Source organism: Thamnophis elegans, chromosome 13 (assembly GCF_009769535.1).
Source record: "Thamnophis elegans isolate rThaEle1 chromosome 13, rThaEle1.pri, whole genome shotgun sequence".
Classification (NCBI taxonomy): domain Eukaryota; kingdom Metazoa; phylum Chordata; class Lepidosauria; order Squamata; family Colubridae; genus Thamnophis; species Thamnophis elegans.
In genome coordinates this window covers 2671041-2683999 of record NC_045553.1, presented here as the reverse complement: position 1 = coordinate 2683999, position 12959 = coordinate 2671041, and the positions used below count along the sequence as shown (strand labels likewise).

General features: G+C 43.2%; 1 protein-coding gene across 1 annotated transcript in view; it reads right to left on the bottom strand.

Annotated features, from left to right (window-relative positions):
- The window catches only part of DNAH10 (dynein axonemal heavy chain 10), a 112170-nt gene that overhangs the window by 56278 nt on the left and 42933 nt on the right, over positions 1–12959 (bottom strand). Inside the window, exons 37-42 of the mRNA XM_032229343.1 lie at positions 12672–12863; positions 12199–12317; positions 11384–11542; positions 2999–3134; positions 2730–2849; positions 824–958 (exon numbers count right to left, since the gene is read on the bottom strand). Of these exons, the coding sequence (XP_032085234.1) occupies positions 824–958; positions 2730–2849; positions 2999–3134; positions 11384–11542; positions 12199–12317; positions 12672–12863 (861 nt within the window). The remainder of the gene's footprint in view (positions 1–823; positions 959–2729; positions 2850–2998; positions 3135–11383; positions 11543–12198; positions 12318–12671; positions 12864–12959) is intronic.

The window sequence follows — 12959 nt, the reverse complement described above, 5'->3', positions numbered from 1 at the left end:
TTCCTTCCTTCCTTCCTTCCTTCCTTCCTTCTTTCCTTCCTTTACACTTAGCAATACCCCTTAGACTTATATACCACTTCATAGTGCTTTTAGCAGGCAGGCAGGCAGGCAGACACGATATAGATAGATAGAGAGAGAGAGAGAGAGAGAGAGAGAGAGAGAGAGAGAGAGAGACAGACAGACAGACAGACAGACAGATATATATAGATACAGTAGATGGATGGATGGATGGATGGATGGACGGACGGACAGATAGACAGACAGACAGACCGAAGACATATATATAGATATGGTAGATAGATAGATAGATGGATGGATGGATGGATGGATGGATAGCAGACAGAAAGACAGATGACACAGAGAGAGACAGAGACAGAGATACAGAGAGAGATACAGAGAAAGACACTGAGAAAGAGAGAGATGAGACATAGATAGATAATAATAACACTTAAGACTTATATACCGCTTTGCAGTGCTTTTACAGCCCTCTCTAAGCAGTTTACAGAGGCAGCCTCTTTCCCCCCAACAATCTGGGTCCTCATTTCACCCACCTCAGAAGGATGGAAGGCTGAGTCAACCTTGAGCCCTGTCAGGATTGAACTGCCGGCAGTTGGCAGACTTAGCCTGTAATGCTGCATTCTAATTACTGCACAGGAAGGAAGGAAGGGCGGGAGGGAAGGAAGGGAAGAAAGGAAGGAAAGAAGGAAGGAAGGAAGGAGAAAAGCAATAGCACGTAGACTTATATACCGCTTCACGGTGTTTTACAGCCCTCTCTAAGCGGTTTACAGCATCCTTTCATGGAAACAAAAATCAGACTGTTTACCATGTTCAGATCCGTCTGCGGGATAATCATCTTCATTTTTTCTCCTTGCCGTCCGTCCACAATCCCTTCGACAATCATTTCGATCAAGCAAGGCACGTATTTGTCAAACAATCTGTCCAACAGTTGTTTCTCTTGCTGGAAAAAAATAAAAGTTATTCTAAATTAGAAGAACACGTGTCCTCCCCATTCGTCTCCTTCCACCTCTTGGGAGCATCAGCCCGGACACTGATTTGGGAGAACATCACAAAAGACCACAACTCTTGAACCAACCAACAAAGCTCGAGCTGGCATCTCAATAAGATCTGGGACAAATTAAAATCTAACATGTACTATATTTCCCCCCTTCCCCCTAAGACCCCACCTCCCTTCCCTCCCCCCGACTTCCCAGAGCCCGTACACGGTATAGCACTTGTATACACTTGTATGTGTATTGCACTTGTATACTGTTGCTCTTTAATTCTAGTGTTAAAATAAGACAAGCTGAATATATTGATAGATAGCAGAGATACACCGAAGGGAGGAGTAGAGGGAAAGAAGAAAGAGGGGTAGAGAGGGTGGGAGAAAGGATTGGAGGGAGGGTGAGAGGGAAGGGAGGGAGTGTATTGGGAGAGAGGAGTGATAGAGGGGGAAGGGAAGTAGGATAGAGGGGAACATTGGAGGGAAGAACGAAAGTTGGAGGGGGGCGAAAGAAAGGGTGTATGGTGGGCCGAAGTGGTGTATTGGGTTTGTATTTTGGGGGGTATTGTTGACAAGAGGGCGGGCTGTGTTTATTGTTCAATGTTATATGCCCCGGTTATGCACAGTATATATGTGACTCTACGAAATGAAATGAAAATAAAACATATTTACAAGAAGATCTGGGACAAATTTTATCGATGGTTGGAAGAAAAAAGGAAAGAAAAAAAAAACCCAAATAAGCAACAGCTAAGATTTATAGAACGGAGATTAGAATTACGTATGAAACTGTAACAGTGAAAATGTCTATACGATCAGAGCAAAGCAATATGGATGGAAATGGGATATTTTTATGTTTCTAAATACTGAATAGACCAAATGTAAATAAGCGTGATGGTCATAATGTATAACTTTATGTTGTGGCCCGGCAGGAGCTGCCGCCAGACTCCGACAGCGAGGGGTCTTATGAGTTGGCCCTGGAGGAGGTGGAGGACTCTGGACAGGGTGCCGACTCCCAGCAGGGCGAGGAGAGACTGGTTGGCCACCAGGTGGCGCCGGAGCCTTGGATCAGAGGGAGTGATCAGGAAAACACTTGTGAGTTGTTTCGGGATGCACGCCGTCGAAGGGCTACTCGGCGGCAAGAACAACTGCGTAATTATACGGGATGATTACGCTCAGCTGATGCTTATTAAGATCCTCTCCTGATTATAAAAGAGACTGCTTGTGCCACGCCCTTTTGCAGAAGTCAGCGTTAACGATTAACAAGAAACAAACTTGGCAGGCTGGATTGCTGCCAGAGTTTGTTTGCATGGCTGCCAAGTTTTGTAGGACTTGCTGCCAGAGTGCTTATCTCTTTGTTTGTTTTGGGCTTGCAGCCAACGAGAGTCCGGACTGGTTAAAAAACATTCTCTTTTACGTTTGTTTCGGCTTTCGTTCCTGGACGGAGGAGGAGAGGGGTCAGAACAACTTTATATCTTAGTATGTATGGCCAAAGACTTTGCCAGGACGGTTACACTCTGCCCAATGTTTTAATTTGTGTTCAATAAAAAAAACTTTATTAGAAGAAGAAGGAGAAGGAGAAGCAGAAGGAGGAGGAGGAGGAGGAGAAGAAGAAGAAGAAGAAGAAGAAGAAGAGGAGGAGGAGGAGGAAGAAGTAGTAGTAGTAGTAGTAGTAGAAGTAGTAGTAGTAGTAGTAGTAGTAGTTTGAGGTCCATCATTAACTGTTCTTTACCTTGCTCCTTTCTTTTGTCCATTTATCCCAATAAGGCCTGTATCTCAAATTCTTCGGGTCTACAAAGACCATCCCACAACGTGATACGGTGGCTGGAGAAGCGTATTGTAGGTCTCCGACCTATAAGGAAGGTTACAAGAAGCTCCAGGATCTACAGGAATGTCCTCTGTGGGGTTGGAAATGGGTGTGTGTGTGTGTGTGTGTGTGTGTCCCCTTCCAAAGAAATGAGGGCACTCAAAGTCTCAAAGGCATCGTGGGACAAGCCTCACCTCAAAGAGAAGAGCACAATGGGTTTGAAGCCGGATCCGCTCCCCGTTCGCCAGAGTCAACAGCTTGTTATCATCCATCACAGAATTCATGTTTTCTACCCAGAGAGCATCGACGTCGCCATCGAATAATATGTACCTGGGTATCCAGATGGAGGGTTAAAAACTGACTGAAGACCAACCAAACTTTTTTTCTTTTCTTTTTTAAATTATTATTTTTTAATTTTCAAACATACAAAATGCACAGAAACAAAACTTACGACATAAACTACATTTACACAATACACTGGAACGTTGTGTTCTTTCTTATAGCAGTTCCTAATCGGTACAATTCTCACGTTTATTTCCCCTTCTAATATATTTCATTTTTATCCCTCTTATTTTACTTATCTATCTGATATATTAATAGAGTGATTAACTCTAATAAGTCTAAACTCTCTTGAGTACCTGGTAATCCTCCTTAATTTCTACTTTTGGGCTTTTATTGGCTTCTTCCATTGACCGAGGTGGCGCAGTGGTTAGGGTGCAGTACTGCAGGCCACTTCAGCTGACTGTTATCTGCAGTTCAGCGGTTCTAATCTCACCGGCTCAAGGTTGACTCAGCCTTCCATCCTTCCGAGGTGGGTGAAATGAGGACCCGGATTGTTGGGGGCAATATGCTGACTCTGTAAACTGCTTAGAGAGGGCTGAAAGCCCTATGAAGCGGTATATAAGTCTAACTGCTATTGCTATTGCTATTTCCTCCAATACCTATACCATTTTCCCCATATCTGATAATATTCTGTCTCTTCTTTTCCCTGAATTTCTTTTATTAATTTGTCCATTTCATTTCATAAGCGAGCTTCACTGGTTAAATGGAGGTTGATAGGGAATAAGCGGAAGGAAACTTAGGAGAAAACAATATGGAAGCCACTGAGGATCAGAGAAAGCTTTCAAAAATGGGATAAAGGTAAAGGTTCCCCTCACACATATGTGCTAGTCGTTCCTGACTCTAGGGGGCGGTGCTCATCTCCGTTCCAAAGCCGAAGAGCCAGCGCTGTCCGAAGACGTCTCCGTGGTCATGTGGCCAGCATGACTCAAAGCCGAAGGCGCACGGAACGCTGTTCTCTTCCCACTAAAGGTGGTACCTATTTTTCTACTTGCATTTTTTACGTGCTTTCGAACTGCTAGGTTGGCAGAAGCTGGGACAAGTAACAGGGAGCTCACTCCGTTACGCGGCGCTGGCGATTCGAACCGCCAAACTGCCGACCTTTCTGAATAACAACCTCAGTGTCTTAACCACTCAGCAACTGCGACCCTATAAAAATGGGATAGGATATACCCAATTTGCAGTTTCATAATTGTGAAAGAATTTGGAACAAGGGAAGAATGAACAGGATGAGGAGGGAGAAAAGATTACTCAATCGTGGGAATGTGGGAAGGGTGAGAAAGAAACTCAAGATAACTCTACCTAGATTCTGTTTAGCACCAGAGAATCTTGGGCAGGTCCGAGGTGGCGCAGTGGTTAGAGTGCAGTACTGCAGGCCACTTCAGCTGATTGCTATCTGCAGTTCGGCGGTTCAAATCTCACCGGCTCAAGGTTGACTCAGCCTTCCATCCTTCGGAGGTGGGTGAAATGAGGACCCGGATTGTTGGGGGCGATATGCTGACTCTGTAAACCGCTTAGAGAGGGCTGAAAGCCCTATGAAGCGGTATGTAAGTCTAACTGCTATTGCTATTGCTATTTTTTTTAACTGTTACTCTACTTATGACAATAAAGAGGATTTCTGGAACCCTTGCTGTGCCTTCTCCTTAATCTGCCTGTCTCAAATGCCCGAATGATTGACCCACAGGCCTGTGTCTCCCCTTCTATTCCCCCCCCCCCCGAAATCAAAAAGTAAAATAAAACATATCATAGCCAATATTTTTTTTTTTTTTTTTAAGATTTTATTGGTAAAAAGAAAATACAACATCCATAGCTTGTAACAAACAATACAACTACATTTCGCGATATTCCCATACTATCAAATCATTATAAACATCAAAGGTTAGGTATCTTTCCCTCCCTCTTTTCTTCCCTCCCCCCCTTACTTCCTTCTCCCCTGCCTTCCCTCCTTTCTTTTCTCCTTTCCTCCTTTCCTTCCCCGTCCTTTCTCTCCCTCGGTCCCCCCCTCCTTCTCACATACCTTTCCTCCTTCCCTGCCTCTTTCCCTCCTCCTTCCTTTTAATCTCCCTCCTTTCCTCCCGCCTTCCTTTCAACTCTCCTTCTCTCTTTCTTTCCCTCCCTCTTTCCCTCTTTACTACCCTCTTCTCTTCCCTCCCTCCTTCCTTCCCCAGTTTTTCCTCTTTCTCCTCTCCTTCTTTCTTCCCACCTTCTTTCCCTTCTCTTCTTTCTCTTCCTCCTCTTTATCCTTCCCCCCTTCTTCTGCCTTTCCTATTCCTCTCCTTTCTCCTCTCCATCCTGACTTCCCTACTGCCCTCCCTCCCTTCTAACCTTTATTACATTTGCATGTTTTCCTCAGCTGAGGACAACCTGGTTTTCTTTCCCTTTCCTTGCTTGAAGAGGCAAGGATTATAAGTCCTCTCGCCTCATCTAAAATGAAATTTGATCGCTAATTTTATGCAGGTAATTATAGCGGATTTCCTATCAGCTTTTTAAAGTTTTCCCAACATTGTAGCGTAACAAAATTGCTCGACGGTGGGTTCTCGCCCCTGATACATTTCTCCTTTCGTTTATCTCTCAGTTGTTGTATATTGTTCATTTGAGTTATTAGTTTAATCGTATTAGGTTAGTCAGCTATCTCTTTTTATGTCTAGGTCTTTGCTGACTCATCAAGCCATTTGTATCGCTTCTCCCAGACTGTATAAAAGTCTGTGTCTTCTTTGTCATTAATTCGCATCGTCAGTCTGTTCATTTCTGCTAGTTCTAGAATTTTATTCATCACCATAGTGTTGGTGGGGGCATTTTCACTCTTCCAGCACTGTGCGTAAACAATCCTTGACGCTGTCAGAATATGGACTAGGAGGTATTGGTCAGATTTGCAAATTTTTTGATCTATTATTCCTAATAAGAAAGTTTCCGGCTTAAGGCATAGTTTAATTGACAGGATTCCATTCAGCCATCCTAGTATTTGCTTCCAATATGCTTTGGCTACCGGACACGTCCACCACATATGGTAGTACGTGCCCAGCACCGTTTTACATTTCCAGCATATGGCCGAAACTTTTGAAGACATTTTCGCCAGTCTTGTCGGTGGAAGATGCCAGCGGTAGAACATTTTATATATATTTTCTTTATAGGCCGTCGACTTTGTCAATTTTAGGTTCCATTCCCAGACTCTTTCCCAGTCGTCTAGGTCTATTGTGTGGCCAATGTTTTGGGCCCAGGTTACCATGACTTCTTTTACCCTTTCTGCTTCCGTTTTTCGAATCAGTAAGCAGTTGTATATTTTGAAATTAATTTCTCATCTGGTCCAATTAAAATTTTATCTAATTCCTGGTTCTTGTTCTGGAAGCCAGGTTGTGCTAGATCGAATTTGTGTTTGTTTTGAATTTGGAGATATGGCCACCAATCAATGTTTATTCCCTTATCAGCCAAATTTTCCCTGGGGTTTAGTTTGTTTTGGTCGTCTAGCAACTGTTGGTAGGTAACAATTTTATCCAAGTTTACCAAATTCGGGTATATCAGGGCTTCCGTCGGAGATATCCATTTAGGTAGTTGCGTGTAGTATCTCCTTCTAATTTCGAGCCAGTCCTTAATCAATACCCCCCTTAAATGGTGACTACTAAAATAATTGTGGATTTTATTTCCCTCGCACCATAGGTAGTTATGCCACCCGTATTGCAGGTCGTGGCCCTCTATTGTTAGGATTCTTTTATTAGCTAACATTACCCATTCTTTTATCCACATAGTTGTTGCTGCTTGATGATATGTTTTCCATTCCGGTAATCCCATTCCCCCTTGAGTTCTTTTATCCTGCAGGTGCATATATTTTATTCTGGGCTTTTTACCATTCCATATAAAGTTTCGAATCATTTTGTCCAAATCATTATAAAATTTTTCCCCTAGCTTGACCGGTGCCGTTTGAAATAGGTAGAGGATTTTTGGCAGAACATTCATTTTAATTACTGCGACTCTTCCCATCAGTGATAGTTGTAGTTTTGACCAGTTTTTTAAGTCCTTTTGGGTATTCTGTAACAACTTATCATAGTTGTCTTCTTTTATGGAAGAGCATTTCGCAGACAGCCAGATCCCTAAATACTTAATTTTTTTAGTTACCTTTAATTCCATTGTTTCCTCTAGTTCTCCAATCTGGTTTTTGGGGAAGTTTTTTATAATCATTTTTGTTTTTTCCTTGTTTATTTTTAAACCGGCCACACACCCAAAGTTCTCAATGTCCTTCATCAAATTCGGTCCTGAAAGTAAGGGGTCTTCTATGATAAAGACCATGTCATCCGCGAAGGCCTGTACTTTATATTGTTCTCTTTTTATGGTCAAGCCCCTAATTTCCTGATTTGATCTTATCCGATTTAAAAGGACCTCTAGTGACGTAATAAATAGTAGTGGGGAGAGCGGGCACCCTTGTCTAACACCCTTTCCAATTTGTATCCTCTCTGTTAGTTCCCCATTGACTATAATATTTGCAGATTGCCGTGAATATATAGATTCTATAATCCTAATAAATTTATCGCCAAATTTCATCATTTTTAGTTGAGTGGTTAGAAAGTTCCAATCTAGGTTATCAAAGGCTTTCTGAGCGTCGACAAAGATTAATGCGAGTTGTTTCTCGGATCTTGTTTGATAGAATTCCAGGGTATCAATTATTATTCTTGTATTGTTTCTAATATGTCTTTTTGGGAGAAAGCCGTTTTGATCCGAATGTATACTCTGATTTAATATTATTTTTAGTCTTTCCGCCAATATTGATACAAAGATTTTGTAATCTGCATTTAACAGGGATATGGGTCTATAATTTTGGACCTTGCTACTGTCCGCCTCTTCCTTTGGTATTAGGGTGATGTAAGCTTCCCCCCATGATTTTGGGACCCTACCATTTTGTAATGCCTCATTACATAGTTCTAATAGTTTGTCTTCTATGGTATTTTGAAGTTTTTTATATATTTCCGACGGAAGCCCATCCGGCCCAGGTGTTTTATTGTTTTTTTGTTTTTGAATGGCCTTTTTCAGTTCTTCTTGTGTGATTTCTTTATCGAGCATCTCTCTCATCTCCTCCGACAAGACTGGAAGCTTCTGCTTTATAAGGTATTTTCTAATGTCTTGTTCATTAATTTCGTCTTGTTTATATAGTTTCCTATAATAGTTCTGTACTATCTTTTTCTTTTCTCCTATTTCTTGTTTCAAATTCCCCTCCTCGTCATACAGTTGTTTAATAATTCTTTTGACCTTCTCCTTTCTTATTTTGTTCAGTGTATTAAGTCTTTCCCTGTGTATTTTGTTTCTTCTTATTGTATAGGCTATGGATATTCCCCTCACAACTGCCTTCATCGTGTCCCAAACATTTTGTATTGAGGTCTGCTCTTTACCGTTTTCTTTAAAGAAGTAGCCCAATTCCTTTTCTATTTGTTGTACAAATTGTTTCTCTTGTAGTATGTTCTGGTTTAATGTCCACCTAGCTTTTATCCTTGCCTTCCCTTTCCATTGCCATAAGACTGGGTGATGATCGGCCCACTTGTTGGTTATTATTTCAATATTTACAGTATCCATGAGTAGCTCCGAGTTTGACCAAACCATGTCGATACGGGACCATGAATTATGTGGATGGGAGTAAAACGTGTACTGTTGCATCTTGTCATTCATTGCTCGCCAGACATCATAAAGATCTAAATCCTTCACCATATTTACATAGGCAGACGGTAGTTTCCTTCTTGTGCTTTTCTTGTGAGTACCCTTATAGTCCATCTTACCGTCTGCAATAGCGTTGAAATCCCCTAGAATACATATATTTTGCCACTCTATTTCATTTATCCTCTTATATAGATTAATATAAAATCTCTCTTGTTTTTGATTTGGGGCATAGATTCCAACTAGTAAAAAAATTTTCCCACCATTAATTATCTCCACCATTAATACCCTACCGTCTTTGTCTGCATATATTAATTTGGGGTTCAACCATTCTTTTATATACATTACAATTCCTCTTTTTCTGGTTTGTGCTGACGAGCAGAATGTTTTACCTAGTTTTGGACAGACCAACAGGTTATTGTATTTTTCTTTAATGTGGGTTTCCTGCAGACAGATTACATCTAACTTTTGTTTCACTAGATCCAACAGTACACGTTTTCTTTTGGAAGTTATGTTAAGACCATTTACATTTGCTGATAGTACATTCGTTTCCCATTCTTCAATTCCCTTACACGTTATTCGCTTTGAGGGCGCCTTTGGATCGAGTCTCGATGGGTGACCTTGCTCTCGGATCTTCTCTGCCATATCTCTCTCGTTCTCTGGCCTCTCCTGGCCCCGCCCCCCTGGTTGAGTGTCAATTATAGTGTCCTCCTGTCTTAAAAGTCCTTCTTTATTAAATCTCTCATCGTCTGCTAGTAAAAGTTCCTGGAATTCTTGAGTTTTCGCCAAGGTGTCTATTCGGTATTTCTTTTCCCTCCATGTTATCGGCATTCCTTCTGGAAGGAGCCATCTGAACTGGATTCTGTCTCTGTTTAAACGTGTGGAGAGGAAGTTGTATTTCCTTCTCTTCTCTCTGACTCTTCGTGGAGTCTGTTTTAAGATGAGAATTTCTTTACCTTTGTATGTTAGAGAGTCCCCTCTTATTGTACTTAGAATGTCCTCTCTCAGCTGTCTTCTCAACACCCTCACATGGATCTCCCTCGGAAGCCGGTGGCGTCTCGCGAAGCCTGTATTGACTCTATAGGCTTCGTCCAGATCATTAATAACCTCTTTTTTCGGCCTGCCGAGGACTAATCCCAGGATTTCTCCAATCAGCTCCCGGAGGTTTTCATCTTTTGCTTCCTCCACGTTTTGTAGTCTTAAATAATATGCTGATCGCTCTAATTCTAGCTGGAGGATGGCCTCCTCCAGGCTTGAGTTTATAGATTCCAGATTGTCCTCTACTTTGTCTATCCTTTTTTCCGCTATTTCCGTTCTCCCCTTAACATTTTGGATTTCCTGCTCATTTTTCAGCAGCGCTGTTTGTATTACTCCTATGCGTTCCTCAATTCTTCCCATATTGTTTCTTACTTCATGTATTTCATTCTTTACTCCCTCCAGGCCTTTGGTGAGACTTTCACCCATCTTCAGTATTGTCTCTTGTAGGGAGTCCATTGTTACTTCCTGGTCTTGCAGGGTTGGGGCTGCCTTATCTCCCGTTTGCCTGCCCTCAGGGGACTTTTCCCTCACCGGGGTAGATAGGGGAGTTTGCTTTTTACTCCCTTTAATTAAAGTTACTGTTTTGGTTGCCATTTGCTTTAATTCAGCTCTTCCCCTTTAAGGTGTAAGCCTAGTACCTTCTGAATGCTGTTTGGGTAGTTATACAGAGCCCGGGGTACATACAGGGTAATTAAGCTGGAGCAGGACTGTGAAATATAGGCTCAGTTAATTCTCTAGTATCTGGGAGAGTCAGGAAGAGAAACGTTTCAGCGTGATACGACAGGGTGCAGGAGAGGCCAGAAAGTATTTAGAACTCACCCATCAATCTCTTCCTGTTGTCAGTGTAGTGTTTTCCTTCTGCTGTCTCTGGCTGTAATATGACACCGCGTACTTCAAACCCTTGTGATTAAGCTTCTTTCCTTTTTCCTTTTTCCCAGGCAGGCAAATCCAGCTGACTGCCTTTCTCTTCTTAGTCTGTTAATCCTCAAATTTAAATAGTCCAAAGCCTCAGTCTCCTTCTGTCCACTACGTCAATCAGCTTTCACAAAAGTATACTGTTTGTATTTAATAGCCGCTGCAGATAAATGCGCCCACACACGTATCTGTATTTATTGCAGTAAAGTTGTTTACCTTTTAGATTTAGGCTTTTAAGTCAGATCTTGTGATTACCGTCATTCGATCCACTATGTTCCCCTGCAGTTGTCTCCCTTCCTTATTAGTGGCTGGCAGTCACGCCTTCTGGTCGGCCATTAATCAGCCGACCTCTTTTGCACGAACTCTGAGGGAGCCTCTTGCTTCGTGGGGGGAGATCGCCTTTCACCCTCCACTGCACAGAAGCTTCCCCTCTCCAAAGGTCCTCGCACCTCGAAGGGACCTTGCCTATTACGGCCACGCTCGTGGAAAGACCGGGCGAACCGAACAGAGAGTCTGTCAGCAGCTCGTTCCAGCGTGACGCCAGACCGGAAGCCATAGCCAATATTTTTTTTAACGGTCATGAAACGGAGTGGATCTCCAAAGGAATGGTCGAGGAATCCAAAGGTTTTCCCAGTTTTCTAGGATCCGCTTACCGTCTCTCTTTCTTGTCGGTGGGCTTGTTGATTTCCCGGAAGATGTTGGACAAAACGCCATCCGTCCAGTCCCGTGTAGTGGGGTCGAGGATGCCGTACAATTCGATGACGCTCATGGCTTTGGGGTTCAGGATGTAGAGCTTGGTCAGCAGGCCTAATCTGATGAGGTATCGAGGACAGAAAGCAGAATTTGTGCCCGTGGCATTCTAGCGGGGAACCCCCCCCCCAAAAAAAGGACTCTGATACGAAATCCTGCCCTGTCTCGGATGTGCCAACTCAGCTCATGCTAAAAAAAATAGTGCCCCATTTCCCACACTGGCTAACAAAATTCACGGGCATGAAAAGCGAGAAATAAGGCAGCTGATATTCAGGGGTGTGTTATTTCCGAACTTCTGGATGATCGTTAATTCAGAGAGAGATTTTTCCATCAATTTGTAGGTACGGCCCAATTCACTATGTGACCTCCACTCACAACGGCTCCGTTAAAACGATGGAGCGGAGGTTTGGGGGTGGGGGTGGGGGAAAGTAATCACATCCCTGATTGGCAGGCTCCGAAAACCAAGAAAGGATCACATCGAGATCCTTCTAAGCAGCTTCTTTTATTGTTTCTCACAACCAATCTTGCCCAACTCAAGCGGGCTACTCGCAACCGTAAAACATATACTCTGGGAACTGTCAGGAAGGAGCTGTCTTCATCCGCGCTCTCTCTCTCTCTCTCTCTCTCCCGCAAACTATACTGAGTTGCCTCTTACTTTCGGCCCCTCCCACCTCGGAATCCAGGCCACGTTCCACCCCACTGATTGATCTGTGCTTACTTTGTCTGAGCATGGCACAAGGCGTTGATGACCACCGACTTGCCACCTCCGGTTGGCCCTACCACCATTGTGGTGTGTCGCGTTAGCATCGTTTCGTACATTTGGACCACTTTATCCACCTGAGGGGGGTGGAAAATACCTCAGTGGCAGCCATCTTGACTGGAATTATATACCCCTCTTCATGGAACTGACATTCGTTGACCGTTTAAATCAGGGGTCTTCAACCTTGCAACGGTAAGACTTCTGGACTTCAACTCCCAGGATTCCTCCGCCTGAGGCATTCTGGGAGTTGAAGTCCACAAGTCTTCCGGTTGCCAAGGTTGGAAAACCCTCCTCTGAAATGACCACCTTCCCAGTTTCAGAGAACTGCATCGTGGCTTGATGAGGCTCTTCAGATAAAGCTTCATCTGAAGGCCAAAGGATCTGTCTACAGTTTGACCATCTCTTTGATCTTAGTGACTTTCACTTAATACCTGGACAGGTAGAACCACGTAACCTTCTTCAGCCAGCACGTATTCCACTGCGTCGTTGAATTTGGGATAGCGGACTCGAGGACAATCCAATCCGGGGAAGAGATCGGCGATCAAGCCAAGGAAAAGAGGAACGTCTTCAAAGACAAATTTGGGGAGGTTCATATCTCGCAGGGCTCTCATGAGGACCACGTCCTAGAAGGGGGGGGGGGTTGAACCCCAAAGAAACATTAAAAACATTGGTGAGAGCAGAGTGAAGAGGCTTTCCCTGTTCAAAGGAACCATCCAGGG